This window comes from Anomalospiza imberbis, chromosome 8 (assembly GCF_031753505.1).
Source record: "Anomalospiza imberbis isolate Cuckoo-Finch-1a 21T00152 chromosome 8, ASM3175350v1, whole genome shotgun sequence".
In the NCBI taxonomy this organism is placed as follows: domain Eukaryota; kingdom Metazoa; phylum Chordata; class Aves; order Passeriformes; family Viduidae; genus Anomalospiza; species Anomalospiza imberbis.
The window spans coordinates 34,915,551-34,942,450 of NC_089688.1; the positions used below are offsets into that span (position 1 = coordinate 34,915,551).

At 50.5% G+C, this 26,900-nt stretch overlaps 1 protein-coding gene and 1 long non-coding RNA gene across 2 annotated transcripts in view; one reads left to right on the top strand and one right to left on the bottom strand.

Moving 5' to 3' along the window:
- Positions 1-12,486: 12,486 nt before the first annotated feature.
- The window catches only part of TCERG1L (transcription elongation regulator 1 like), a 53,944-nt gene continuing 39,530 nt past the window's right edge, over positions 12,487-26,900 (bottom strand). Inside the window, exons 8-13 of the mRNA XM_068198384.1 lie at positions 25,983-26,137; positions 22,609-22,678; positions 21,157-21,292; positions 17,150-17,239; positions 15,245-15,363; positions 12,487-13,413 (exon numbers count right to left, since the gene is read on the bottom strand). Coding sequence (XP_068054485.1) covers positions 13,257-13,413; positions 15,245-15,363; positions 17,150-17,239; positions 21,157-21,292; positions 22,609-22,678; positions 25,983-26,137 — 727 coding nt within the window. The 3' untranslated portion in view covers positions 12,487-13,256. The remainder of the gene's footprint in view (positions 13,414-15,244; positions 15,364-17,149; positions 17,240-21,156; positions 21,293-22,608; positions 22,679-25,982; positions 26,138-26,900) is intronic.
- On the top strand, positions 24,594-25,280 carry LOC137478479 (uncharacterized). Its single transcript, XR_011001598.1, has 3 exons — positions 24,594-24,756; positions 24,943-25,003; positions 25,147-25,280. It is a non-coding gene; the product is annotated as an uncharacterized lncRNA (long non-coding RNA).

Here is a 26,900-nt window from a genome sequence, read left to right on the forward strand (position 1 = left end):
CCCAGACTGCCAGTGCAGGAATTAGAATGAGCTAACCATCATTAAATTACATTCTACTGTTTATTCCATTTTGCTTATGATGTCATTTTTCTCCCCATTACAGCCATGGAAATAAATGATTCCATTGTGCAGCCCCACTCCGAGAAAGCCCAGCTCTGGAAGGATGGAATATTTATGTTAATCAGCTCCGTGCCTGCCTGCCATTCCCAGCCCTGCTCGTTTGTCTCCTGGTGCCACTCCTGATTACCCACTTTGGGGACAGATTGCTGCAATCACGGGGACAGGAGCAGCTCCCTGCCACGGGGGCCTTGGATCAATCTCCTGATCACAACCAAAATAAATTTCCTGAATAAATTCCTGTAACTTTTCACTTTGGGCATTAATTAATTAACTAATTAATGCTACTGATTACAAGGAGAGGCAGGTAGAGCTCTGAATCAACATGAAGAAGCAGCATGGAAAGAGTGAATGAAGAACGGAGCTGGGGCTACTGGAAACACAAACCGAGCGGTGGAGGGGCTTTGATGGCTCCTGAGCCAGCAGCTCTGAAAATAACCCCCTGCTCAGCCTCAGAGCTCCCACAGCTCTGTTCAGAGCTGCTCTGCTCCAGCTGCTGCTGGCCTGTCCAGTTTCTTCTTGATCCCTTCATGCTTTACACCCACCTTGAGCAGATTGTCCCCCGAGGAGTCTCAGCATGGAGCCCTGGCTGGGTTTGGGGTCCCAGGGCCAAACCCAAGCCCACCCTGCTGCGCCAGGGGCTGCCCCCCTGAGCCCTCCCAGCCCAGCTCCCGGGGTGCTGGGGCCTTCCAGGCACATTTCTCCCATGTGTGCCCGTGAGGGACCAGGCTCTGTGAGCCTCAGCAGTCACGTCCACAAACACTTCACTGTGCTGGGCACACCTCCAAGGCCTCCTGAACAATCTGGGAGCCTGCACGGGAATTCTGGGCACCTTCTCCCTTCTGCCTGGGGTAAGGAGTGAGTGAAACCCATGGGAGCCGCAGGACAGGGCTGCACATTCCCCCTGCACCGGGGACAGGTGAGGGCACACCTGGAATGCCGTGTCCAGCTCTGGGTCCTGCAGGAGAGCCCTGCAGGGGCTGGAAGGGAACGGAGCTGGGAAGGGGCTGGAGAACACCTGAGGGAGCTGGGCATGGGGCTGGGGAACTCCTGGGGGAGCTGGGAAGGGGCTGGGGAACCCCTGAGGGAGCTGGGAAGGGGCTGGAGAACTCCTGGTGGAGCTGGGAAGGGGCTGGAGAATTCCTGAGGGACCTGGGAAGGGGCTGGAGAACTCCTGGTGGAGCTGGGAAGGGGCTGGAGAATTCCTGAGGGACCTGGGAAGGGGCTGGAGAACTCCTGGTGGAGCTGGGAAGGGGCTGGAGAACTCCTGAGGGACCTGGGAAGGGGCTGGAGAACTCCTGGGGGAGCTGGGAAGGGGCTGGGGAACTCCTGGGAGAGCTGGGAAGGGGCTGGAGAACTCCTGGGGGAGCTGGGAAGGGGCTGGAGAACTCCTGGGGGAGCTGGGAAGGGGCTCAGCCTGGAGCAAAGGAGGCTCAGGGGGGACCTTGTGGCTCTGCACAGCTCCTGCCAGGAGGGGACAGCCGGGGGGTCGGGCTGTGCTCCAGGGAACAGGGACAGGAGGAGAGGGAACGGCCTCAGGCTGGGCCAGGGCAGGCTCAGGGTGGGCAGCAGCAGGAATTTCCCCATGGAAAGGGGGTCAGGAATTGGAACTGCCCAGGGAGGGCTGGAGTGCCCATCCCTGCAGGTGTCACCTGGAGGTGGCACTCAGGGCTGGGGACAGGGTGGGGATGGAGCACAGGGTGGACTCGCTGATCCTGGAGGGCTTTTCCAGCTCCAGGGATCCCAGGGTTCTGTGGCTCTGTGATTCTGTGTCTGTGCCCTGCCCAAAATCCCCCTGGGCCCATGGGGGAAGTGGCAGGGAAGGCACAGTTCTCATTAGCTGCGACCAATCAACTGTGGGATCAATTAAACAATCTGCTGAGCTGTGGGAGCACAGACCCTGCTGACACACCTTTACTGCTCCAAGATAATCTGGTTTATTGCCAGACTCCTACTGACCCTTCAGACATGCACTTAACTCATAAATGGGGAAGGTCATTAAACCTATTTCCCATTTGCTTATTTACAGTAATAGAACATAAAATAACATAACAAACATAACATAGCATTAAATAAAATAATATAAAAGTAAAATATAAATAATAGAAAATTTTATGAAATAGTATAAAAATAAAATATAAATAATAAAAATAAAATATAAAGAATAGAAAATTATACCAAATAATAGAGTTAATAGAAATAATATAAAATTCCATATAATAATAAAGTACAAATAATAGAAAATTATTCATAATTATAGAAATAATAGAAATCATATACAATTCTATATAATAATAAAGTACAAATAATAGAAGATTATAAAATATAATATAACAAATTATGTATTTAATTTATAAGCTATGGCAGAGGGTGCCCAGGGAAGCTGTGGCTCCCCCTGGATCGCTGGGAATGCCCAAGGCCAGGCTGGATGGGCTTGCAGCAGCCTCAGAGTGTCCAGAATCGCCCTGAGGCAGTGAAGCTGCCCCTCTCCGCTGGCTCCCACCCCTGGGAATGCAGCGTTCCCAGCCCAGGAGCTGGGACAGAGCCCTCGGTGCTGCTGGGCACTGAAAAAGGGCGTTTTCCTGGGGAAATGCCCTGGAAAAATGCTGGAGCTCTGGGAAGAGCAGAGGAAGGAGGCCAGGCCCCGCCGCCAGTGCGTGGAGAGGGCAGAACAGAAATCCCAAACTCTGCGACAAACTCAGCCTTGTTCTCCTTTCTGACTGAAGCATGTTAAAAGATTAATGAGGGAGATGTGATCTCCAGGAAAAGGCGCAGGGATTCCCATTAAGCAGTGCCTAAGCCCAGCAGATCAGCAATCCCAGCAGTAATAAACCAGCTCCCTGTGATCCTCACAACACATGCTGGAGCCTTCAAGCAGCCACAAGATTAAAGAAATTTCTTCCATAAAGCAAAATCTACTCCCCTTCCTGGACTTGGCTTAGCCAGATAGTCAATCAGGGAAGAATATTTTCTCCTGCTAAAAAGAAACTTTAACAGTGACACTTCCTTGTGAAAATGAGACTTTTTAGTGATAACAAAATCCAATTTCCTTTGATGTGGCTCTGCAGAGCAGTGACTGAGGGCTGGGGGGTGTAAACCTCTTCCCAAGCCTGCCCAGGCTCAGCTCAGCCCTTTCTGGTTCCTGCTGCAGGGTGCAGGACAGTTCCTGTCCAGGAATCAGCAACCTGTTCTGCCTTGAGCCTGCACTGCATCCCAAACTCTGCAGGCCCCACAGCGCCAGGGAAAAACGGCATTTCTGGCATGGACAAACCCCGTTCTGGTTTGTGTGAAAGAACAAGAAATGCACCCCGAGATGATACCAGGCAGGCCCATCCCTGGAAACATTCCCAGCCGGGGGGACAGGACTGGACACCTGGGCCAGGGGAAGGATCCCTGCCCACTGCAGGGGTGGGAGTGGGGACCTTACAGAGCCCTTCCCACTCAAACCATTCCACAATTCCACAGTTCTCAAGTCTCAGAAGGAGTTTTCTGCTCTCAGCCCTGTGTGAGAGGTGTCAGAAACCTGCTCCAGAGGCCACCAGGCTTCAGCCAGCTCTGTCTCAGCCCTGGGCACTGCCAACGAGCTGAGGGACCAGAGCCCAGCATTCCCAGTGCCCAGCATTCCCAGTGCCCAGCATTCCACTGCCCAGCATTCACTGCTCAGCATTCCCTGCTCAGCATTCCCAGTGCCCACCATTCCCACTGCCCAGCATTCACTGCCCAGCATTCCCAGTGCCCACCATTCCCACTGCCCAGCATTCCCAGTGCCCAGCAATCACAGTGCCCAGCAATCACTGCCCAGCATTCCTAGTGCCCAGTATTCCCAGTGCCCAGCATTCCACTGTCCAGCAATCCCAGTGCCCACCATTCCCACTGCCCAGCACTCCCAGTGCCCACCATTCCCACTGCCCAGCATTCCCAGTGCCCAGCAATCACAGTGCCCAGCAATCACTGCCCAGCATTCCTAGTGCCCAGTATTCCCAGTGCCCAGCATTCCACTGTCCAGCACTCCCAGTGCCCAGCATTCCACTGCCCAGCACTCCCGGTGCCCATCATTCCACTGTCCAGCACTCCCAGTGCCCAGCATTCCACTGTCCAGCAATCCCAGTGCCCATCATTCCACTGCCCAGCACTCCCAGTGCCCAGCATTCCACTGTCCAGCATTCCCAGTGCCCAGCATTCCACTGCCCAGCAATCCCAGTGCCCACCATTCCCACTGCCCAGCACTCCCAGTGCCCAGCATTCCCAGTGCCCAGCATTCCACTGTCCAGCAATCCCAGTGCCCACCATTCCCACTGCCCAGCATTCCCACAGCTGGCACAATTCCAGCCATGCCAGCCCAGCTCCAGCACGGGCTGGCACGGCTGGAATTGTCGAGGGCAGCAGCCACCAGGGCTCCCAGCTCGGCTTGTCTTCCCTCTGTCCTAGAGCGCAAGGCGTGTCCAGTCGCCTCTGTCAGAGGTGTGGCAGTTACCTTCTGTTCATTGGGCACTTTTCTTTATCTCTTCCACAAACCAATCCTCCCTCCAGCAGACACCTGCTGTTAACGGGCTACTGAATGTCCCGGCATGGCTGATAAAATTACAGCATCCCCCTGGGAGATGCTCCGCCCAGAGGGAGGAGCCAAGCATTCCTACCTGGATACAATCTGGAGCTTCTGGAACACCAGCACGGCTCTTCCTGCACTGGATTTCCCAGAGGAACAGCTGCCTCTTCCACTGCAGGAAGACTCCACCCTTTTCTACAGGATCACTGCTCCAACAGAACCACACCTGACACTCCAGGAGGGCTGCAGCCACAATTCCAATTGGACTGCAGCCAACACCCTGACCCACAGGGTGTCAGGTTGTGTTCTGACTCTGTCAGTGTTGTTTTGGTTCACTGCGTTGTTTATTTTATCTTTTATTTTCTTCCCTCATAAAGAACTGTTATCCCTGCTCCTATATTTTTTTTCCTGAGAGCCTCCCTTAGTTTTAAATTTATAACAATTCAGAGGGAGGGGGTCTACTCTTTTTTTTTTTTTTTTTTTTTTTTTTCAGGGGAGGCTCCTGCCTTCTTCAGCAGGCACCAGTCTTTCCAAACCAAGACACCCTGGCTGGCTCTTCCCGGGCTGGGAATGGGCTTGGAGCTGTTTGCACTGCATGGGAACGGGGCTGGCTCCCTGCACTGGAAGCAGCCTGGTGCAGAGGTTTCCCTGGCAACCCTCAGGATGCTCCTATGGAAGTGTGGCCCTTGGTGCCCCACCCAGGGCTGATCCCAGCACCTGTCCCGGGCAAGGAATACTCTGGTTTTTCCTATCCCTTGAGATCCAGCTCCTGTTGCTGGGAGAAGACTGCTAAATACACATCAAGGAGCCACTGGAGGAAAGAGGTGAGATTAGAAATGTAAAGCCTTGTGCTCCTGAGTGTTCTGGAGTGGAGAAACACTCCTCACCTTGTCTGCTGCCTCAAAATAAACATACTAGAGAAAAACCCTTATCCTGCCCAGCCCCAGCAAGCTCCAGGTGGAAACCACAGAGGCTTTATCTGGCACGGATAATCAGAAGCTCCTTGCACAGCCCCTGCAGCAGCTGACACCTCTGAGAGGGAAAGGAAATCCTTCCTCCTGCCAGGCCAGGACTCACAATCACAACTACAGGCATGGAGGAGCCCTGGGCAGAGATCTGGGAGCGGGGTTCATGTGGGGAGAATCCCTGCCAGAGCCCCTGGGGAGGGGTGGGAGGCTCTGAGAGGAGCAGGAGGGGCTGGGGCTGGGGTGGGAACCCCAGAGAGCATTCCCTCCCTGGGCTCTCTCCTGGCACTGCATCGTGTCCCCTGGCATTCCCAGGGTGTGGAGCAAACAACCTCACAGCCTTTTTTGTTTGCTTTTACCCAGGATCTCCCCTTGGGCAAAACTTTCCTCCAAGCAGAGGACAGGGGTGGAATGCTTAAAGACACAGCAAAGCTGAGAAGTGTTGCCTTTCTCTCTCCAAGCAGCTCCACGTCCTTCTGATGTTGGACCCCAGTTCTGCGGTCAGCACTCCCAATAAACAGAATGATTTACAGGAAAACCTGACTAGGCAGCTCATGGAAGCAGTGAGCAGGATAGTCCAGCTCTTCATTTCTGCATTGGAAATTGTAGTTTCATTTGTTTGTTTTTTTTTTTTTTTAATTACAAGTCAAAATGGATTTTTTTTTCAGAAACTGCCCAAAGCAAAGACTTTAATTTTTAATCAGTCCACTGTTCTGCTTTCCCCAGAGCATCCCAGGGCAGTGGAGGTTTTGGTGTAGCAATTTCAGAAGCTGACATGGAACAAACTCTCTCTGTTCACTGCTGACACCTCAGCAACAGAAAGCAGTGGCAGTGATTTGAAAGATTTACTCATTTTTAATTAGTGAGAAGCCAAAAATCTATCAGTGCCTCACCTGGACTCCTCTCCTGTCAGTGCCAGAGAAGAGAATCTATCAATTCTGCTGTGCTGAGACCTTTCCTGACTTTTCAACCACAGCCACTCATCACTGACTGAGTGAGCCTGTTGCCCTGATTTTTAAAAGTGTTAAGTTTTCTTTTATAGTTCTTTTGAAAGTTTTAAAGTTCTGTTAAAAGTTTTCTATGCCTTCTGATGTTTACATATTTCTACTGGAGTTCTCACGCATGTTCATGTAAAAAATGATTGTTTTGCATTCTTCCTTGTGGGAGGAGAGAATTGATGGGCTGTTGGTTTGACCAGTGTGGTTGGAGAGGTGGCAGTTCCATCCTCCAATCCACGGTCACCTTTAGAATTCTAGAAACACCAGATGTTTGAATAAAACTCTCTCTTTTTCCTCTTTTGAACTTCCCAAGCTTCTGTGTACTCATTTTGTGTCCAATAGCGACAGCTCCCCGCTGGCACACCCCGCTCCGAGGGCACCAGGGAGGCTCAGCAGTGGGGACCGACCTGCTGAGGTTGCCCTGCAAAGGGAAGGGCAGAGCAGCTCCTCCCCAGCACCATCCCAGGTTCCCTGGGACAGGGCAGAGCTGGAAATGGTCCCAGGGAAAAGGGACCTAGGTAAAAACCCTGGAAAGGAAAGGCTTTGTAAAGTCAGGGCTTAGGCCTGTTACCTCAGCTAAGTGCAGCCAGTAGCTGAAAAAAAAACCCCAAGAATCCCTTGAGAATCCATGATTAAAATATGTAAACTATCTGCAAACAGAGAGGTTTGATAGCCATTACCAACCAGTGAGCTGAGCTTGAAAACTTTGTTCAGCAACTGGATTTAGCATGGTGCCTTCTGATATTCCTGTAAAAACATGAGCTGTGCAATAAAGATTCTGCATGAAGGAACAAGAGTCTTGTCTGCTTATATTGTGACATCCCAGTAGCCCTTAGAGGGACTGCTGTGGGGCCAGAGCAACACCTGGAGGTGGCCAGGGCTGGGAGCTGCTCAGGCCACAGAACCACAGGAATGGTGAGGCTGGAGCAGCCCCAGAGCCCATCGGGGCCAGCCAGCACTGCCCAGGCCACCCCTGCTGATGCCTTCAGTTTGGGCTCTCCTGTTTCCAGACTCTGCACCGCCTCAGCGTGACTCTAACTCCACACACAGTGCCAGCAGCTCTCCTCACAGCTCAGGCACACACAGCAATCCTGTTCCAGCCCAGAACCAAGGACACCGCTGCAGCTCCAGCCCCAAAAAGGGCCAACAGCAGGGAATGGAGGAGAGCGACCTGGGAGGGTGGGACTGCAGCACCTGAGCTGGAATTGGACACTGAACCCCATGTGGAAATGGACCAGAACTCCTAACAGTGTGAAAACTCCTGAGCCGGGCTCTTGCACTGCCCAAGGTGTGTCCTGTGAGGGCTTTTAATAAATCCCTGCTTTGTTCTTTGCCTCTGGCACAGGGAGCATGTGGCAGCACATTTCTGTCTCTCTCAGGATTTTTCATAGAGCAGCACAGAGGGAAGAAAGAGAAAGCAATTTCTATTTCTGCTCCTTGTTTTTCCCATGTGGAATGTGTTTGGAGAATTGTTCACCTGGGGTGATGGCTTGGTTGGGTTCTGGTGAGGATTGTTGGAGCTGATGGCCAATCCAACCCACCTGTGGCTGCACTCTCAGAGAGGGGCACGAGTTGTGAGGAGTTGGATATGGGAGTTAGAACGAGTAGGTTTGTAGTGTTAGTATCTCCTTTAAACAGTATATTAATGTATTATAGCACAGTTCTAATACAGAAATCATTCAGCCTTCTGAGCTGGAGTCACACACCAGCATTTCTCTCCACCGGGTTCACCTGCATTTACAATAGGATCTCTCAGGCATCACTGCCCTGTGTGTGTCCCCAGGTGCCACCTCCACAGGGCTGTCACCCCCAGGGATGGGCACTCCCCAGAACCCCTCTGAGCTGTTTCCCCCAGCCCTGGGCAGGGTTGGGCTCTGCCCCCTCCACTCTCTGTGCCCCTGCCCCTTTCTGGGAATCACCCTCAGCTCTGCAGGAAGAGGATTTCCCCTGCCTTTGTAAGATCTCAGCTACACTGGGTATTTTGGAGAATATAGGAGCAGTATTTGTTTCACAATAAAGCCATAAAAACACTCACTGCAATTTGTAAGGAGATCTGTGCAGAAGATCCAGACACATCAACCTCCAGCTGACTGTGTCTGAATTATTAAATCAATATTTTATTCTTTTAGGAAGAAAAACATCACATCTGAGGGGAAAATTATTTTTAATACAAACAAAACACAGGCTTTGAAAGTCTCAGCCTACCGTGCCTACACTCACAGCCCACTCAGATGGAGAAGGTCTTTATTAAAAATGCTCTTTAAAGTTAAATGAATTCTTGTTTTGCAGGCAGTGCCTGTTCCAAGCAGCAGCACAGCTTTGCTGTGATTCCAAGGAAAGGCTTTTCTCTTCAAAGGAGAAAAAGGAGAAATATATAATGAAAAGATATTTTGTTTCATGGGGTAAAGCCTGACCTAAGAACTGACTAGCTGGGGTTGGAGGGACCCCAAAGCCCACCCAGTGCCACCCCTGCCATGGCAGGGACACCTCCCACTGTCCCAGGCTGCTCCAGCCTGGCCTTGGGCACTGCCAGGGATCCATAGCAGCTCTGGGAATTTTGATGGTTAATCCCCACCTGGTGTCATTGGTTCAAAACCAATGATGGCCACATTGATTCCAACAGGTAAACGTGGAAAAGATCATTTGGGAAGATTTCAGTGAGTCCTTCCAGCTCAGAAAGGTCCTAGAAAAACTGGAGACCCCGGTGTCCTTGAAAAGCTGCCTGAAATGTGCAGCTCAAGCAAGCCGCAGAATTTATAAAGACAGGGGTTTTTTCTCTTTAAATAAATAACAAGCTGAGAAAGGAGTGTTCAGAGAATGTTCAGTGAACTGGCAAAGATTTCTTTGCCTTTTTTTTTTTTTATCAAACCCTTCATTTTTATCAGCAGCTAACTCCAAAATTATCAGCTACAGAAGGCACTGGAGGGGAAGGAGATCATCTTTAAGGTCCCTTCCAACTTTAAATTCAATGATTTACCTTGAAAATTATCCTCAGAGTTAAATATTGGCAAATTATTTACTTATACGAGAGAAGAAAAGGGGTGGGGTTGTGGTCTGCAGTGAAATTGAGAGCACTGGATCAGCTCTCTGACTGTAAAAAAAACCCAAAAAACAAAAATGGATCTTTGATTCTCTGCCAAAGCCAAGCCCTGCTGAGCACCTGGATAAAGAAATACAATGGATCAAAAAGCAGTTGTAGGCTCCTCCCTCCCCCCCTCACAGGAGAGGAGGGAAAAAGGTTCAATTTAGAGCAATTTTGACAAATTGAAGCATCCAGTCAAGGCTGAACCCAGTTCCCTGTCTGAGAGGAACTTCTCACAAACTCCTCAAAGCTCCAAGCTAGCTCCAGGTCTCTCTCTGCAGCAAGGGGAAAACTCCATCCCCTTTCTCAGGAAAGGCATCATTTCTGCATTCCCAGTTTCTCCCGTTTCCCTCCCCAGTGTGGAGACTTTAAACACAACAACCTCAGGTGGAAGAAACCCACGGAAAAGTGCCTGGATCCGAGAGAGCTCCGAGGAAAGAGTTCAGTGGGAAGAGCCAGTGGAGAGGCAGCAATGCCCAGTGTCAGCAGCACTGCCAGGGAAACAAAACAGGGACATTCCACTGGCACTTGAGCACAAATCACCTGGAATTGCTCACAGAAGCAAACCCAAAGCATCTTGCTGTGAATCCAGAGGAGTAAATTCGGAGTCTCCTGGGAGCTCTGCCAGCATTTGTTTTCATTTCTCTGGCTTCTCTTCATTTCTGCTCGGGATTAGCTCTCCCAGCAATGATCACAGCAGCAGGGAAACCTGTTCCCAGGGGAGCAGGATGAAAGCAGTATTTACCAAAGTAAACCCAAGAGAAGAAATCAAAATAAGAAGAACTAAGTTTAAAAAAAACAGTCACAAAGTACTTCAAAAAGAGAGCCAAAATGGCTTTAACTCTTGCTCAACCACTAAAACATCTGTAGCCTTTTTGGGGGGCTGAAAAGCAGAGAAAAAACCATCCCAAACTCACCAAAACCTCCTAAAATCATCCTTTGCACATCTTCACGTTGTGCACAGTTTGTTCCCTAAGGATTTTGCATTTTGCCTATATGAAGAAAAGCCACATAACATTATCACCTTTGATTTTTCCTGCTATTTATCTTGGGTTCAGACCAATACAATCCAGCCAAGGATGTCAGCACACAAACTGCTCCTCACATTATCCAAGCAGAGCCATTAGTAGCACTTTATTGGCACGTGAAGCCAAAATGAACAAGCTCGAGCCTTTGGCAGCCCACTCCTGTGACATTCCCATTCTCTGGACAGAGAGACACAGTTCTGTCTCTCAGGAGAAGCACAGAGAGGAGAAGAGAAAACAATCTTTATCTCAGCCCCTTGGTTTTGCCCGTGTGGAATGTGGTGTGGAGATTGTTCACCTGCAGTGGTTGCTGGGCTGGATCCTGGTGAAGTTGTTTGGGGTCAGTGACCACCTGAACCCAGCTGTGTTGGGCTCTCAGCAGAGTCACGAGTTTGAGTTAGTTGATAGGTGAGTCAGTATGTAGAATAGTACAGTCTCTCTTTAAATAGTATATTAATGTAGTATAGTAGAGTTTTAATAAAGCAATCCTTCAGCCTCCTGATCTGGAGCAGACATCCTCATTTCTTCCCTGAGCCGGGGTAGCAAGATTTTATCATACCCTCCACCTTAATCTAGCCTTTAATGACAATTCCCTAATTTTCAGTGCTTGGTCCTTGGGGAGGCAAACCCCAAGCTCCATCTGGAGATACCCTGGCTTCATTCTCCACCCAAGTCACCCAACCAACTTCAAATGAAGCTGCTCTCCATGTCCTGGCCTGGCTGTTTGGGGAGATCTCAGGGCTGTCTCTCAGTGCTCTTGGTTGAACTGAAAACCACTAAAAACCACTAAAAACCATTAAAAACAACTAAAAAACATTAAAAATCATTAAATCCATTCCACTCCCTGAAGTATTTTTCCACCATGAAAATGGAACAAAATGCAGCTATCCAAAGGTCCCAGGGCACTCACCTGAGCAGGAGCACATCCAGGTGATCCCTCAGGGATGTGAAACCATGGAGCAGCTGGAGACTTCAGCGGGGAGCAAGGAAAGCAGCACCTGAACTGGCCTGTGACAGCTGGCAAGGCCTGGATCAGTCCTTTTCCTTGTCCCTCCCCACCCCACAGGCAGGAATTCCTTCCCAGTCTCCCACTAACCCTGCCCTCTGGCACTGGGAAGCCATTCCCCCTTGTTCTGGCACTCTGAATTATTCTGAGTTCATTTTTCCAAGGCAGCAGAAAGTTCCTTTATTGCCTTGATTATAAAAATATCCAGCACACACCTAAATAAAAATTACTGGGAGTTAGAGAAGTATCCCCCTCACTCCAAGCCAACAGAAGTCTATGGATTTAAGGAGCAATAACTTAAAATTTAGGTCTCCTGAGGAAAAAAAAATTACAATCAGAGCATTTTTGGAGCAGCACAAAGGCAGAGATGTCCTGATGTCCCTCCAGCCCCAACATCCTACCTGTGCAGCCAGAGTGACTCTTTTGTTCCCAGTATCCTCAGATTTCTGATGGATCTCACTGGAATTTGCACACAAATCTTGACTGGCAGGAGCCCCCTCTGGTTTTCCATCTCTCCAGCCCTGTGTTATTTTCCCCATTATTTCCTGGAATCCCAGAGTATCCTGAACTGGAAGGGACCCACAAGGATCCAGTCCAACCCCAGGCCCTGCACAGACATCCCAAAAACCCCCTACCCCCATCCCAGATGGCATTTTCCACTTGAGTTCTGTGAAAAAAAAAAAAAAAAAAAACAAACAAAGACCAACTCTTCAAAAAGTTTCGCCCCTGAAATCAGGCTTGAAATGCTTCTTAATTACAAAAGTTAAATATTTATTTATACAAATATGATGAGAAAAAACCTCATGCAGACTCTTCACACACAGGAACAGAACCCAAGTCCGACTGGGATGGCTTCACCACAGAACTGGGGTTGGAAGGCTGAGGGGGACCCTGCCCACGGCAAGTTCTGGGTCGGAGAGTTCTCCTATGGAACATGTGCCAAGATTTTCACACTCTTCACCAAGATCAACAATTAATAGCTGATTACTACTACTCAGAGGACTGGACAGAGACGGATGAGCAGCGGGAGCGGATCCTGCAGACCACCAGACCCCACACACTTGGTGGAAATGCAGAGTTGCCAAAAGATTGCTTGAGATAATTCCCCTAAATGATGGAAATGCCTTGAGATTGCTCTGGATGGCATCTGCTTCTGCTTAATTATAAATCTGCATTGGAGTCATAACTTGTGTATATTACAAGTAATTTGCATAATTAAAACAATTAAGGGATCGACATATCATGGCAATTAGAAATGCATCAAACTCTGGATGTTGTACAAAAGAGAGCTTCAATATGAAACATTAATTCTTTGAGAACAAAATATCCTTCCCATTCCTGCAGAACAGCCTTCCCAAATCCAGAGGATGCTCCCCAAAGTCCGTTCAGAGGCAATTTTCCTTGGGACCTCCCACTCCTGGTGGTGCTGTTGGACCCCGAGCGTTTCCTCCTTCCTTGGAATCCCTTCCCATGGCCCCAGCCCGGGCACGTGTCTTTATTGCCAGCTCCTGTTGCTCTTATCTCATTTTCCGTAGCCTTATCCTGTTTTCTTTGTCCCTCTTTTTGAGAATGAGAATGAACTGGTTGAAGAAATGCTCCTGGTCCTTCTTCTTCTGGACGAGGCGGAACCGCTGATCTCGGCCGTGCTTCTCGGCAAATTCCTTGAAGGTTGTCCTGTGGAAAACAAGACTTTGGGAAGCTGGGGCTGAGCCTGCCACCCCCAGGCTCCCGCACCTGGACCCACACCAAAAATGAGGGGATGGGAACGCTGGACAGGAGCAGCGTTATTCTGATTTTTAAAAGTGTTAAATCCAGATGTTGTTATTGGACACCAAGTAAGTATACAAATGTTTGGTAAGTTTAAAGGTTAAAAAGGAGAGTGTTTTATTTGAGTATTTGATATTTATAGAATTCTAGAGGTGATTGTGGATTGGAGGATGGAATTACTACTTCTCTAGCCACACTGGTTAAACTAACAGTTTATTAATTCTCTCTTCTTACAAAGAAGAATGTAAATCAATTATTATTTATATGAATAGTGAGTGAGAACTCCAGTAGGAATATGTAAACAGATTAGAAGGTTGAAGAAGTTTTATGAGAACTTTAAGACTTTTAAAAGAACTGTAAAAGAAAAGTTAACACTTTTAAAATTCAGAGTAACAGAGCAGGATGGAGAATCTGGGATGGAGGAAGGGGAGTCCACACTGTGGCTCTGGACGCCTGGAGCACCTGCAGTGAGCAAGGATTAACTCTGGGATTTCAAAGGGACTGATGGTTGGCAGGAGGCTGCTGAGCCATTAACAGCACACTCACAGACCAGTGACAAGGAGTTTTTATTTCAACTCCTGCATGCTCTGTATTTCCAAGGTGAGCTCTCTTCTAGCAGGGTTTTCTACCTTCATTGCCTTTCAGGCTGCATGCCCAGCTCCTTTCCCCAAGGTGACTCTTTGCGTTTTATTGGAAATATTTGGGATTTATTCCTCTCATTGTGTGCCTAAATCAAGGCAGGGATAGGAGCTTCCTCAGTGCTTTGTTGTCACAGTCAGCTCCCAAAACCCTTCAGGGTTGAAATGCTCCTGGCCTCTGAGCCAGCACAGCTTTTCCCCTGGGGACTGGGAATATCAGTGCTGGAAGCAGAGTTTGGGTGGGACATCAGCCCAGAATATTCCTAATTTTGTTGTAAAATGTTTGTTGTAATTACAATTATTACAGCCCCACGTGCTGTTTGGATCCGTGTGCCCACGCAGGTTGTGCTGAATAATTATCTGCATGTTTTATCAGAGAAAACAGTAATTTCTTTGTTCCAGCAATTTAACAATATTTATACCACAACCCCCTTTGTTTTCATGTAATTTACAAATGAGAAAGCACTGCCCTAAGCACTGCCACTGCCACTGTGTGCGTCTGGATCCATCACTAGGAAAACAAAGTAAAACATAAATTGTGCCTTGCACGCTGTATTTTAATTTAATCACAGAACTGTAGAGTCACAGAAGGGTTTGGGTTGGGAGAGACCTCACAGATCATCTTGTTCCAGCCCCCTGCCATGGGCAGGGACACATTCCATGAATTTAATGGCATGGCATTAACAGGAACTTTGAGAAATTATATTTCTCTTCCACCAAACCCCAAGACTAAATACAATTTCTGAGTAATTACACCTGCATGTGTAATATGGATGAGACTGAACATTGTGGTACTGATTTTCCATAAGTAATGTGTGTTCTATAATCACAGCGTATACAGGAATATAAAATAAATGTGCTGTGAAAAGTGTTGCACATTCTGAGGGAGAGAGGGAGAGGGGAAAGGACAGAGAGAGGGAGAGACAGATGGAATATTTCCTCTCCCAGGAATAGAACAAAATACTGGAAAATATCAGGGAAGAGATGTCATCCCAGCATTGGAACAGGCATCTTCCACTTGCTAGGAAGAATTCTGGGCTGAAAAGCTCAGCCTAAATGACAAAGCCGAGCTTCCCAACCCTTCCTAAGGCAACACCCACCTTGGGGATAACTTGGATTCTTCCAGAAGCTTCTTGAATTCTTCCTTGGCCAACAGCAACTTGTTCTTCTTCTCTTTGTACTCCTCCCTGACCCGGGTCTTGACAAACTGCTCGAAAATCTGGCCAGGGAAGGGACCCAGGACAAGGAGTTATTGACAAAGCCTTTGGGGGGTTTTGGCAAGCCCAGGGCCTGCAGTCCTCATCTGCCCTCCCCACGTGTCCAGGAGTTTTTATTCCATCACCTCCAAGGACTGGCCCTCTGTCCTGGCTGTAACTGGGCATTTAATTAAAGGGTAGCAGTGTTTATGTTAATCCCAGAACCCCAGACTGGTTTGGGAAGGAAGGACCTTAAAGGCCAGCCAGTGCCACCCCTGCCATGGCCCACGGGCCCAGGCTGCTCCAAGGCTGATAAAATGATTCCATGATTCCAAGGAGTGTGTCTTGATTGACTCATCATGTCCAGGTGTTTCCTTGCCCATTCCCTGAAATAAATCCCAAACTCCCTGCTCAGGCTCTTTAGCAGCACTTTCCATCCTGGCAGCTCCTCATACATTTTAATTCCTGTATGTCCTTAATATTTTTGCTTCACTTTTTTTTCCTTAGGAAAGGAGATATTGGAAAGGGAGCAAATGAAGATGTATGTGCCCAGTCCTGTGGTAAATACCTACAGGAAGCTCTCTGGAGAACCATGGGACAATATGGAATAAGTTCATTTTTCATCCTGTTTATTTAAAAAATGGACCATTCCATATTCAAAATTATTCCTTCTGCAGGATGACAAAAGACTTTTAAGGGAGAGAAGTAACCACAGAACAGCAGCGTTCAGCTTCTCTGCAAGATCCCTGCATCTCTCCTGAATTTTGTACACTCATCTGCAGACTTTGAGACCCCTAGTGATAATTAATGCCCAAATGATCAAGGCAGGCAAACCCCACATCCCTTTGGAGCTCCCCATCAAAACCCAACCCTTGCAGAGAGCCCCTGGGCAGGCACCAGTGCTCTCTCCAGTGGGGTCAGCACCAAACCCTGCCACACTTCTGGGAAATGTCCTAAACGATGGAAATCCAGCAGTGTCTCTGCACTATCCCAATAATCCAGGCTAGAACTGTTCCCTTGGGGCCATTGCCCTCCCTGAAGCCAGGTCCCTATTCCCAGGTCCCTGTTCCCGGGATTCCCAGGCTCAGGAGCTGTTCCTGCATCCCAAGGGTCCCTGTGATCAAACCTTGGAGCACCTGCTTGTCCAAGGAGAGAGCCCTGGGAGCGACAGAACATCCTGAGTGGGAAGGGACTCACCGGGATCACAGAGTCCAACTCCCAAACCCCCCAAACCCCATGGAGTCCAACTCCCAAACCCCCCAAACCCCATGGAGTCCAACTCCCAGACCCCCAAAACCCCACAGAGTCCAACTCCCAAACCCCCCAAACCCCATGAAGTCCAACTCCCAGACCCCCAAAACCCACAGAGTCCAACTCCCAAACCCCCCAAACCCCATGGAGTCCAACTCCCAGACCCCCAGAACCCACAGAGTCCAACTCCCAAACCCCCCAAACCCCATGAAGTCCAACTCCCAGACCCCCAAAACCCACAGAGTTCAACTCCCAGACCCCCAAAACCCCATGGAGTCCAACTCCCAAACCCCACAGAGTCCAACTCCCAAAACCCCACAGAATCCAACTCCCAAACCCCCCAAACCCCACAGAGTCCAACTCCTAGCCCCTCCAAAACCCCACCCTGTGCCTGGTGAGCATCCCCCCGATGGGCAGAGCCAAACCTATGCATCTCCAGAGGGAAATTCTGATTTTCTGGAATTCTTTCACCCTCCCAGGATAACTGCTCCAGGATCTCGGCTAGTTTGGGAGGTGTTTGCTGCAGCCAGGTCACTGGCTGGGGCACAGGTCACTCACCTGCTTCCTCTCCTCGGGGTTGAGCAGGAGGTAGCGTGGGTCAAACACGATCTTGTGCAGCTCCTTCTCCCACGTGGAGAATGCCGACACCTGCGGCACAGACAGGTGTCACCAGAGCAAGTGTAAAAGGAAAATCGACACACCACAGCTCTGGTCACGATGAAGAGACTAATTTATTTCCTCTGATTCCAGTCATTTATAGTTCTCAAAAGGTGCCAGTGGATTGGAGGGTGAACGTGCCACCTCTCCAACGACACTGGACAAACTACCAGCACGTTAAATTTCTCCGCCTCTATGAAAATGCAAAATAATAGGTTGTTTACAGAAAGTCGTGTGAGAAAGTTCTCTACAAGAATGTAAACTCAGAAGGCTTTAGAAAATCTTAAAAAATCAGGGCAACAGACAGGGGCACAGTGTTTGGTGAGGATGGACAAGGAGCAAATGCTCCCAGGAGCTGAGCCAGCTGAGGAGCCCTGGGCAGGATTCTTGGGTGGCTGAAGGTGAATTTTAACCTCTGGCAGAGCTCTGGTGGCCCCACACAGCCAGGATGGATTTGTCCTCAGCGAGGCTCTGGGAGATGCTCCCTCCCCGCCCGTGCTGGAAGGAACCTGCAGCGGGCAGGAAATGCCATTTCGTGGGGCTGTTTGTGCAGCAGAGGCTCCGACTGCCACGAAAGGGACAATTCTAACTCCAGAGCTGGAGCTGTGACCCAGCTGAGGCACTGGGAAAGCTGGCAGTGAACATCCTCAAAGCCCCACACTGGGATGGGAATGTCACATCCTGAAGGGCTGCTTCCAGCCTCGTGGAGTCGTGGAAGCATGGAGCACTTTGGGTTGGAAGGGACTCCAAAGACCACCCAGGTCCATCCCCTGCCTGGGCAGGGACAATTTCCACTGTTCCAGAAGCTTCTACAACATCCCTGCTAATTCACTGACGACAGAAAAATCTGAAGGAAATAAAATATTCTAATCACTCTGACTAATTACAAAAGAGTGAATTCACTAAAAATAATAATAAAAAAAGGATGTGAAGTATAATTAAACAGTAATTAACACTCCAGCAGGAAAGCTCTGATAAAGCAAAGTGGCTTTAAGTGGACTCGTTTTCTTCTGAGAGCAGCTTGAGATTGGAAAATGCAAAGCTCAGGCTGCCTTTGGGATGTAAGACCATTGGAAAATCCAGAGCTCAGGCTGCCTTTGGGATGTAAGACCATTGGAAAATCCAGAGCTCAGGCTGCCTTTGGGATGTAAGACCATTGGAAAATCCAGAGCTCCGGCTGCCTTTGGGATACCCAAAGCTCAGGCTGCCTTTGGGATCTGAGGCCATTGGGATACCCAAAGCTCAGGCTGCCTTTGGGATGTAAGACCATTGGAAAATCCAGAGCTCCGGCTGCCTTTGGGATACCCAAAGCTCAGGCTGCCTTTGGGATGTAAGACCATTGGAAAATCCAGAGCTCCGGCTGCCTTTGGGATACCCAAAGCTCAGGCTGCCTTTGGGATGTAAGACCATTGGAAAATCCAGAGCTCCGGCTGCCTTTGGGATACCCAAAGCTCAGGCTGCCTTTGGGATCTGAGGCCATTGGAAAATCCAGAACTCAGGCTACCTTTGGGATCTGAGGCCACTGGAAAAATCCAGAGCTCAGGCTGCCTTTGGGATACCCAAAGCTCAGATTGCCTTTGGGATCTGAGGCCATTGGGATACCCAAAGCTCAGGCTGCCTTTGGACTCTGAGGCCATTGGAAAATCCAGAGCTCAGGCTGCCTTTGGGATACCCAAAGCTCAGGCTGCCTTTGGACTCTGAGGCCATTGGAAAATCCAGAGCTCAGGCTGCCTTTGGGATACCCAAAGCTCAGGCTGCCTTTGGACTCTGAGGCCATTGGAAAATCCAGAGCTCAGGCTGCCTTTGGGATACCCAAAGCTCAGGCTGCCTTTGGGATCTGAGGCCATTGGGATACCCAAAGCTCAGGCTGCCTTTGGGATGTGAGGCCAGGTCCCCCCAACATCCCCTTCCCCCAGCCCCAGCTCCCTCCCTGTGCCCTCTTGCCCTGGGGTTTCCAGCACCAGGAATCCTCTTTTCCTGCTGTCTTTCACACTCTCCTGGACATCAGCTTTGCTCCCAGCACAAATCCCACTCTGAGCTAAGGCTAATTAAGCTCAGACTAGTTCATCACATAATCATTCCAGCTGATGATTTTGTGCTTAGCAATTATTACACTGCACATGTGGCAAACATCACCTAAAATAACCTGGTATTTCTGATTTCATTCCAGTTACACTTCACGCACAAGTCCCCCTCTCTCCCCAGGATTAAGGAGGGAAAACCTTGAGAAAAAAACACCCCATGGAATCCTTTCAGAAGCCTTGAGAGCAGCCCAGCAGGGAGAAGACTTTCCTGGAAATGCTGGCTTAGAACGTGGATATTTTGATGCTGGGTGGGAGAGGGAGACAGGAAGAACCTTAAATTTCCCTCTTCCTCTTAGAATTTTGTGGAAACTTTGAAACTTCCAGAAGAATATCCAGATTACATTTTGACAGAGGAAAACTCACCCCAGACATCAGAATAAAGAGTGCCTGTATCTTGGAGCTCCCCCAAAGCCCCTCTATTTTTAAAATGTTACAATAAATATTCTTCTCTTGACATAATTTCTGTAGGAAGCTGCAGAACTCCACTGGTAAACTCCATCTGCTTCCAGCTCTTTGTGATTCTATCCAGCAACTCCTTGAGGAGGAAAGGGCAGGGGATGGTCATGAAATAATCAGATTTAAATGGCATTAATGGTCTCCCTATGCTTCAGCCACACCAAGCAGCTGCTGCTGAGCTGGACAGTTGGAAAGTGTTCAGGGTAAAAGCAAAGTAACCTCTTCTCTCCCCATTTTTAAACATCAGCCAATCCAAACAGTGAATTTCCCAAATCTCTTTATTTTAGGAGCAAATCTTACATAGAAACACCTGAGAATCCTGTCCTAGAACACCCCTAATCCTTCCAAATACTGACTTATTGCCCCCCGAGTTCCAATCTGCCAGCAAAGTCTTCACCCAGGGCTCCTTCATGGCCCTTCTGCATTTCTGCAGCATAAATAACAAGCTCTATTAATAAAGCAGCTCTGGCGTGGGGATAATTCATTGCTGAGCTGCTGAAGCTCTAATTATCCCCCTTTAAAGCCTGCTGATTGCTGGGATAAATTTTACAGGCTTTAGTGCCTGACAAGAGCCACCTTGGGCTGTATTTCCTACGGGAGTGACATTCCCTTTATGGGACACACGTGGCAGTGTAGGGGAGGCAGAGGATCTGCACCCACCGCCCATTTTACACCTCCCAGTCCCCACTGAGCCCAAGCCCGGAGCACTCCCTGTTCCTGCAGCTCAGCACAGCTGGAACCACCTCCAGAACATCCTTTCCCAAGGATCTGGATAAGCATTCATGGCTTTATGCTGCTAGAGGATGGGGTTAGATGGGATTTTGGGAATTAGGAATTGTTCCCTGGCAGGGTGGGCAAGCCCTGGCACAGGGTGCCCAGAGCAGCTGTGGCTGCTCCTGGATCCCTGGCAATGCCCAAGGCCAGGCTGGACACTGGGGCTGGAGCACCTGGGACAGTGGGAAGGTGTCCCTGCCATGGCAGGGGTGGCACTGGGTGGGATTTGAGGTCCTTTCCAACCCAAACCACTGGTGATCCCACGATTTTGGATGGCCAGTCAGTGAAATTGGCTCCCCGGTGCTGGAATCTCTGGAGTTTGCGGTGATGGACACCCCAGAGCTGGCCAGGACAGGTCAGTGGCCACAGCCCCACGTCCCCCTGAGCCCCTGACCGTGCTGGGAGAGCTGCTGCCCCTGGACATCCCTGGGGATTTGTCTGGAAAGGGTCCCTGTGCCCAGGGGTGGCAGCAGGGACACGCCACCAGCAGTGTCAGCAGGGCTCAGGGACAGAGCCCCAGCGCTGCTGGCTGCTGAGCCAGGGCCAGGGCACGGCCCCAGGAGCCTGCTGTGCCCGGGAAGGGCTGTTCCTCACCCCCCTCTCCAGCAGCATGTCCCTGAAGTGGGTGATCCTCTCCTCCAGGGGCGGAGAGATCCGCGGGGCCGAGCCTTCCTCCCCTGCCTGCTCCTCCTCAGCGCCAGCCGGGCCCGCAGCCTGGCACTCCTCTGTTCTGTGGGGGCAAGAGAGACAGGAGCTCAGCCGTGCTCACCAGCCATGCTCACCAGCCGTGCTCACCAGCCGTGGGGATTGCATCCTTTGCATCCTTTAATCCTCCCTGGCACATCCCAGAAGCATCCCAACCTGTCCTGGCCACTCTCACAGCCGGGGAGCTGCCCCGAGCTGCAGCTGGGCACCAAACCTGGGGCTGGAGGCAGCTGCAGGGAGCGGCAGCAGCTCCTGCCCAGGCAGGACGGTCACTCGGGGCCTTCAGAGGGATCCGACACCCAAAGTCAAAGTCACAGCTTCATACAGCCCTTGCCAAGGAGGGGCGACCCTAAAGGGGTCATTTTTTCATGCCAAAAACTAAAATAAAGGATCCAATTCAGCACAGCTTTAATAACCCACTGATGCCTCAGGTTTAGCTTTTATATTTTCACATTCTGTGCTGCTTTAGTGTGCAGTTCTGAGCTTCATATCAGGGGATGCTGAGCTCTCTGCACAGAGCAGGGACACAAAACAATTCCTTCTCCAGCTGGGCACCAAGGACAAATGATCCAAACCTCAGCCCCAGGAGCACAAACAACGTGGGCTGGAGAGAGAAAAACAAGCAGGATGGGACTGCACGGGCTAAAGCTGGAATGGGACAATGAACTCCAGTGTGCCAATGGAGCAGAGCTGATCCCAGTGAGAGCCCCCGGGAGCGCTCGTGCATTTTGGGACCATTTGGGTTCATTTGGGTGCAGCCCTGGCTGGGCTCTGGTGCTGCCCGAGGTGGATCCATGGAGGAGATCCTTTGAATAAATCCCTGCTTTATTCTGTGACTCTGCTCCAGGGCAGCCTGCGCAAGGCCTCACCAGCACAAAGGCTGTGCCTGCCCCCTGGGAAGGACACCTGGCATGGGCTGGGCAGCCTGCACAGCTCAGAGCTGCTTTTCCAGTCGTGCCTTCAGCAGAACGTGAAGCTCACGTGGGAATGAAGGTCAGGAACAGCAGCCCCTGGGGCTGGTTCCAAGCCTGCAAGCCTGAGAGCAGGGAAGAACTGCTGCACTTGAGGGAGGGATTGAATCCTTTATCCAGCGCCTTTGGAATAACCCACAGCCTGGCAGCCTTGTCTGGAGCCATTTGATAAAGGAAGAGTTCCCCAGGCATAAACAGGAGATGTCCAGGGGAAACAGAGACCACAGAGAATCCTGGCTCTGGTGAGGACTGGACAGCTGGAGATTGCTCCCATCATTCACCCACACAGAACCAAAGCTGCTTGACCTTGCCCTTCTTTGTACCAACCCTTCCCACCGTTAGACAGAAACAAGGAAACTTTAGAGCTTACTTATTTCTCTTGGTTTTGATGCTCACATCATCATTTTCATCCCCTGGACAAGAGCTAACATACTTGTCTGCTGAAAAGAAAGAAGTCATTATCAGATTTGAACGAGATAAATGGGAATACAAATTCCTCAGATTGACTTCTCTTCCCTCTGCTTCTCAGGTATTTCCTGGCTTTCACGCCCCACAGAGGGTTTTAAAAATAACAAGTATTTTATAAAATCCTCGGAATTGTCTTCATCCAAATGGAAGCGACAGCAATAAAGTGACCGTTTCCAGTCAGCAAAATTCCTCATTTTTCATTCACGACATGATTGCTTTAAATCTTATTATTGCTTCACCGGCTCCTCCCTCCTCCCTTTCCTTCAAAATGCAGCTGAAGACATTCCTGCAAAGTCATTTCCGTGCTGACAGCCTGAAGGATTCACTGGAGGTAACTCCCAGCAGAGCCTCCTCCTGTCCCATTTCTCCTCCTGGGATCAGCCAGTCTCAGGGGGCTTTCCCAGGAATTCCAGCAGCACCTGGCAGGGCTGGGGAGATCCAACAAGCCCCACACTCCTGAGGCTGCAGAGCAGCTCCAAGGCCAGGTCACCCCCTGCTCTGGCCGGGACACGGGTCCTTGAGGGATTCAGAGCTGGGATTTTCAGCCACAGACAAGGGGAGCAAATCCTGAATCTGAAAACAAATCTGGATTCTGAAACCTTTTCTCTTCATCTCTACCAGCTGCAGCTCTCACCAAAACCCCAAAGGACATAGAAGTCAGATGCCTGCAGTGCCCCCAGCACATGGGCTGGCAAATATTCACGTGCTGGATCCAGGGGTGGGCCTCAGACTCTTGTCTGAGCGCCAAAGGGCCCAGAATATCCAGGGGAATTCAGAAAATGACATCAGCGCTGGTTCTCAGCTGGAATTCTACCACCTGTGTCCAGGGCCAGGCTGGACATGGGCTGGGAGCACCTGGCACAGGGGAAGGTGTCCCTGCCATGGCAGGGGTGGAATGGATGGGATTTAATGTCCCTCTCAACCCAACCAATCCACGATTTGGTGACTCCATAATGTCCATTTTCTATTAATTAGCTGGAAAATCTTCCTCAGCCCGAGCAGCCAGGCAGACCCTTGAGCAGCTGAGGAGGAGATCAAAGCAGATCAGTTGTTCTGGGCCCTGGAGGAGCTGCCCCTGCTCTCCAACCCCACGGGACGGCCTGATGGGAACCCCGCAGGGAAGAGCCACATCAATCTCCTGCAGCAAACACTTGGTGGAGGAGGAGTAATGGAGAAATGAGTCATTTCTCATTTAAGCCCGAATTTAAAAAGCACTTGATCCTTCAGCAGAGACAACCCAGAGCATCCCATGGATAACTTTGCTTGACATTTTTTTTTTTTTAAGAGGTTTGATTTGAAAATTCTAATTAAATCTCAGCACCAGCCACTCGACTAAATAAATGTGGGAAGCATTGTTGGGAACATTCAGCTCGTTTGTGTTATTTATTTACTGGAGATTACAAGCTAAGGGAAGAGGTAACAAATAATCCCCCTCACCTCAGAGCTAATCTATACTAATTATAAACTGCTCCAACCCTGAGCAACCACAGGGCCCAATTATAGCAGGGAGGATTAAGACTATTTAACAACAATGGAAGTCATGGCCATAAAAAACCAGGAGCATGAATCAAATCTTTGTGGTAGAGATAATAAATGGAAAGGATGGAGCACAGCAAAAAATAGATTTTTGAAGTGGCACCTCTCAGCCCTGACTTAAGACTCTTCTGTTAATTAATTACAGAGCAGGAACAATGATAGAGACCATGAACAATGACCCTCAGCTCTGTCTCTGGCCATCCCTTGGCAGGAATTCACTGAGCTTGCAGCAGATCCTGCCATTAAAAGCTCTGTTTTCCTCCTGAAGAATGAATTTCAGCAGATAGGCTTTGGAGGAATTTCATCCACAGCTAAAGTTCTTCAAGCCATACACAAAAATGATAGAGAAATGTATACACAAGCACCTGCTGTGGAAATTCATAGAGGAAAATGGAATTACAGGCTGTGTCAACAGGAGGACACAGACACAGAAGCCTCCTTGGAGCTGCTTTTCTGCTGACAGACAAGCTGAAAATGGCTCACTTTTATCTCCCTGCAGGCACGGGGGCTGGTGGTTCTGTGGGGTTTGCAGGGGTTCTTTGGGCTTTGCAATGGTTAATTAGGGGTTTGCAATGGTTAATTAGGGGTTTTCAGGGGTTCTTTGGGGTTTGCAATGGTTAATTTGGGGTTTGCAATGGTTAATTAGGAGTTTGCAGGGGTTCTTTGGGGTTTGCAATGGTTAATTAGGGGTTTTTAGCAGTTATTTGGGGTTTGCAGTGATTAATTAGGGGTTTGCAGGGGTTCTTTGGGGTTTGCAGGGGGTATTTGGGGTTTGCAGAGGTTAATTAGGGGTTTGCAGTGGTTAATTAGGGGTTTGCAGGGGTTCTTCGGGATTTGCAGCAGTTCATTGGCGTTTTCAGCGGTTCTTTGGGGTTTGCAATGGTTAATTAGGGGTTTTCAGCAGTTATTTGGGGTTTGCAGGGGTTCTTTGGGGTTTGCAGGGGTTCACTGGCAGCTGCCCCCCTGGACCAAAGCCAGTGCCCATCCCTGCTGCCTGGGGGGACAGGGCAGGTCCTGCAGCAGCCTGGCAGTGCCACCACCCCGATTCAGTTATAAAACACAGCACTTGGAAACAATCACAAAAGTCCTGCTTCTTTCCCCCTCACCTTTTCTCCCTCCCCACTGAGGAAGAAGCAGCAGTGTGGGATGGTGACTGTTCTCTCACCACCAAAACCAAGATATTCAAGAATCCCGAGCAGGCAGCCAAGGCCAGGAGCAGCTCCAAGGACTGCCAGGGCTGATGTCCCCCAGCAAGGGACACCACTCCCAGCACAGCCAGAGCGGAGCCTCAGGCGCACTGACACGGGCCACAGCAGCTCCCAGGAGCAGGGCAGCCTTTCCCCAGAGCTCCCAGTGCCCACAGCATTCGCAGCTGGGCTTTCCCTGTGCAGGGGTGATCGGCAGAGAGAGATCAGCTCTGGGAGCAGCGAGCGATGCACTGCTCATGCCCCGCTGCACTCGGGCAGGGAAACATGCTGTGCCTTCTGCGAGGGGCTGCACCCACCAAAGACTCATCTCATCTAGGGAGCCACCTGCTTCTTCCCTGCCAGCAAGGAGGAGGCTCAGTCCCCCAGCAGCATTCCAGGGAAAACAGGGATTTTGGGTGAACATCACTTTGCCCTCTGTCGGAATGTCCCAGGCCACCCTCGCTAACTCGGCTCTCACACCTCCAGCGAGCACACCCAGCCCCAGGGGCTCCCGGAGCTCAGGGAGAGGGAAACGAGGCCAGGCGTTGGTTACTTGCTGCAGCCTCCAGCTTGCGCTTGTGCGGGGGGTCCTCGAGCAGCCGCTTGATGTCCCCGCGGTGCCTCAGGTCCAGCGGCCGCTCCCACACTGACAGCTGCATGGTGGGGTTGAAGAAGAACACCCGGTCATCTCCAGTCCAGACTACACACCTGCTCCAAGCGACAAACCAGCCTCAGAGCCTGGCCAGAGACCAGGAACGTGCCCGCAGCGGGGGCACTGCAGCCCTGGGACCCCAGGGACACCCCAGGGACACCCCGGGCACACCCCGGGCACACCCTGGCCTGGCCCTGCCCTGCCAGCCCTCCCCAGCATCCCGGGCAGGGAACTCTGTCCTCACCCACCCACGGGCACGGGAAACAGCCCCGAAAAGCGGCAGGTGAAATATTCTGCCGGGGAAGGGCAAAAGGAGCAGGTGAGGCCATGGTGCTCCCATGAAGAGCCCCCACAGGAAAAGGCGTTCCAGGTTCCGTGGCTGGGAGCAGCCAGGGGCAGGAGCTGTGGCCCTGTGTGACCCCTGCCTGGATGCCATGGGCTGGCACGTGGCCACGGGAGCCTCACCTGCTGTGCTGGTGGGGAAAGGTGCAACCACAGCACCCCTGTGCCATCCCCATGGCATCACCGTGACAGTACCATGGCAACTGTGTGCCAATCCCAGGGCATCCCCATGGCACTCCTGTGCCATCCCCGTGGCATCCCAATGACATCCCTCTGCCATGCCCATGGCATCCCAATGACATCCATGTGCCATCCCTGTGCCATCCCTGTGCCATCCCCGTGGCATCCCAATGACATCCCTGTGCCATCCCAATGCCATCCCTGTGCCATGCCCATGGCATCCCAATGCCATCCATGTGCCATCCCAATGCCATCCCCGTGGCATCCCAATGACATCCCTGTGCCATCCCAATGCCA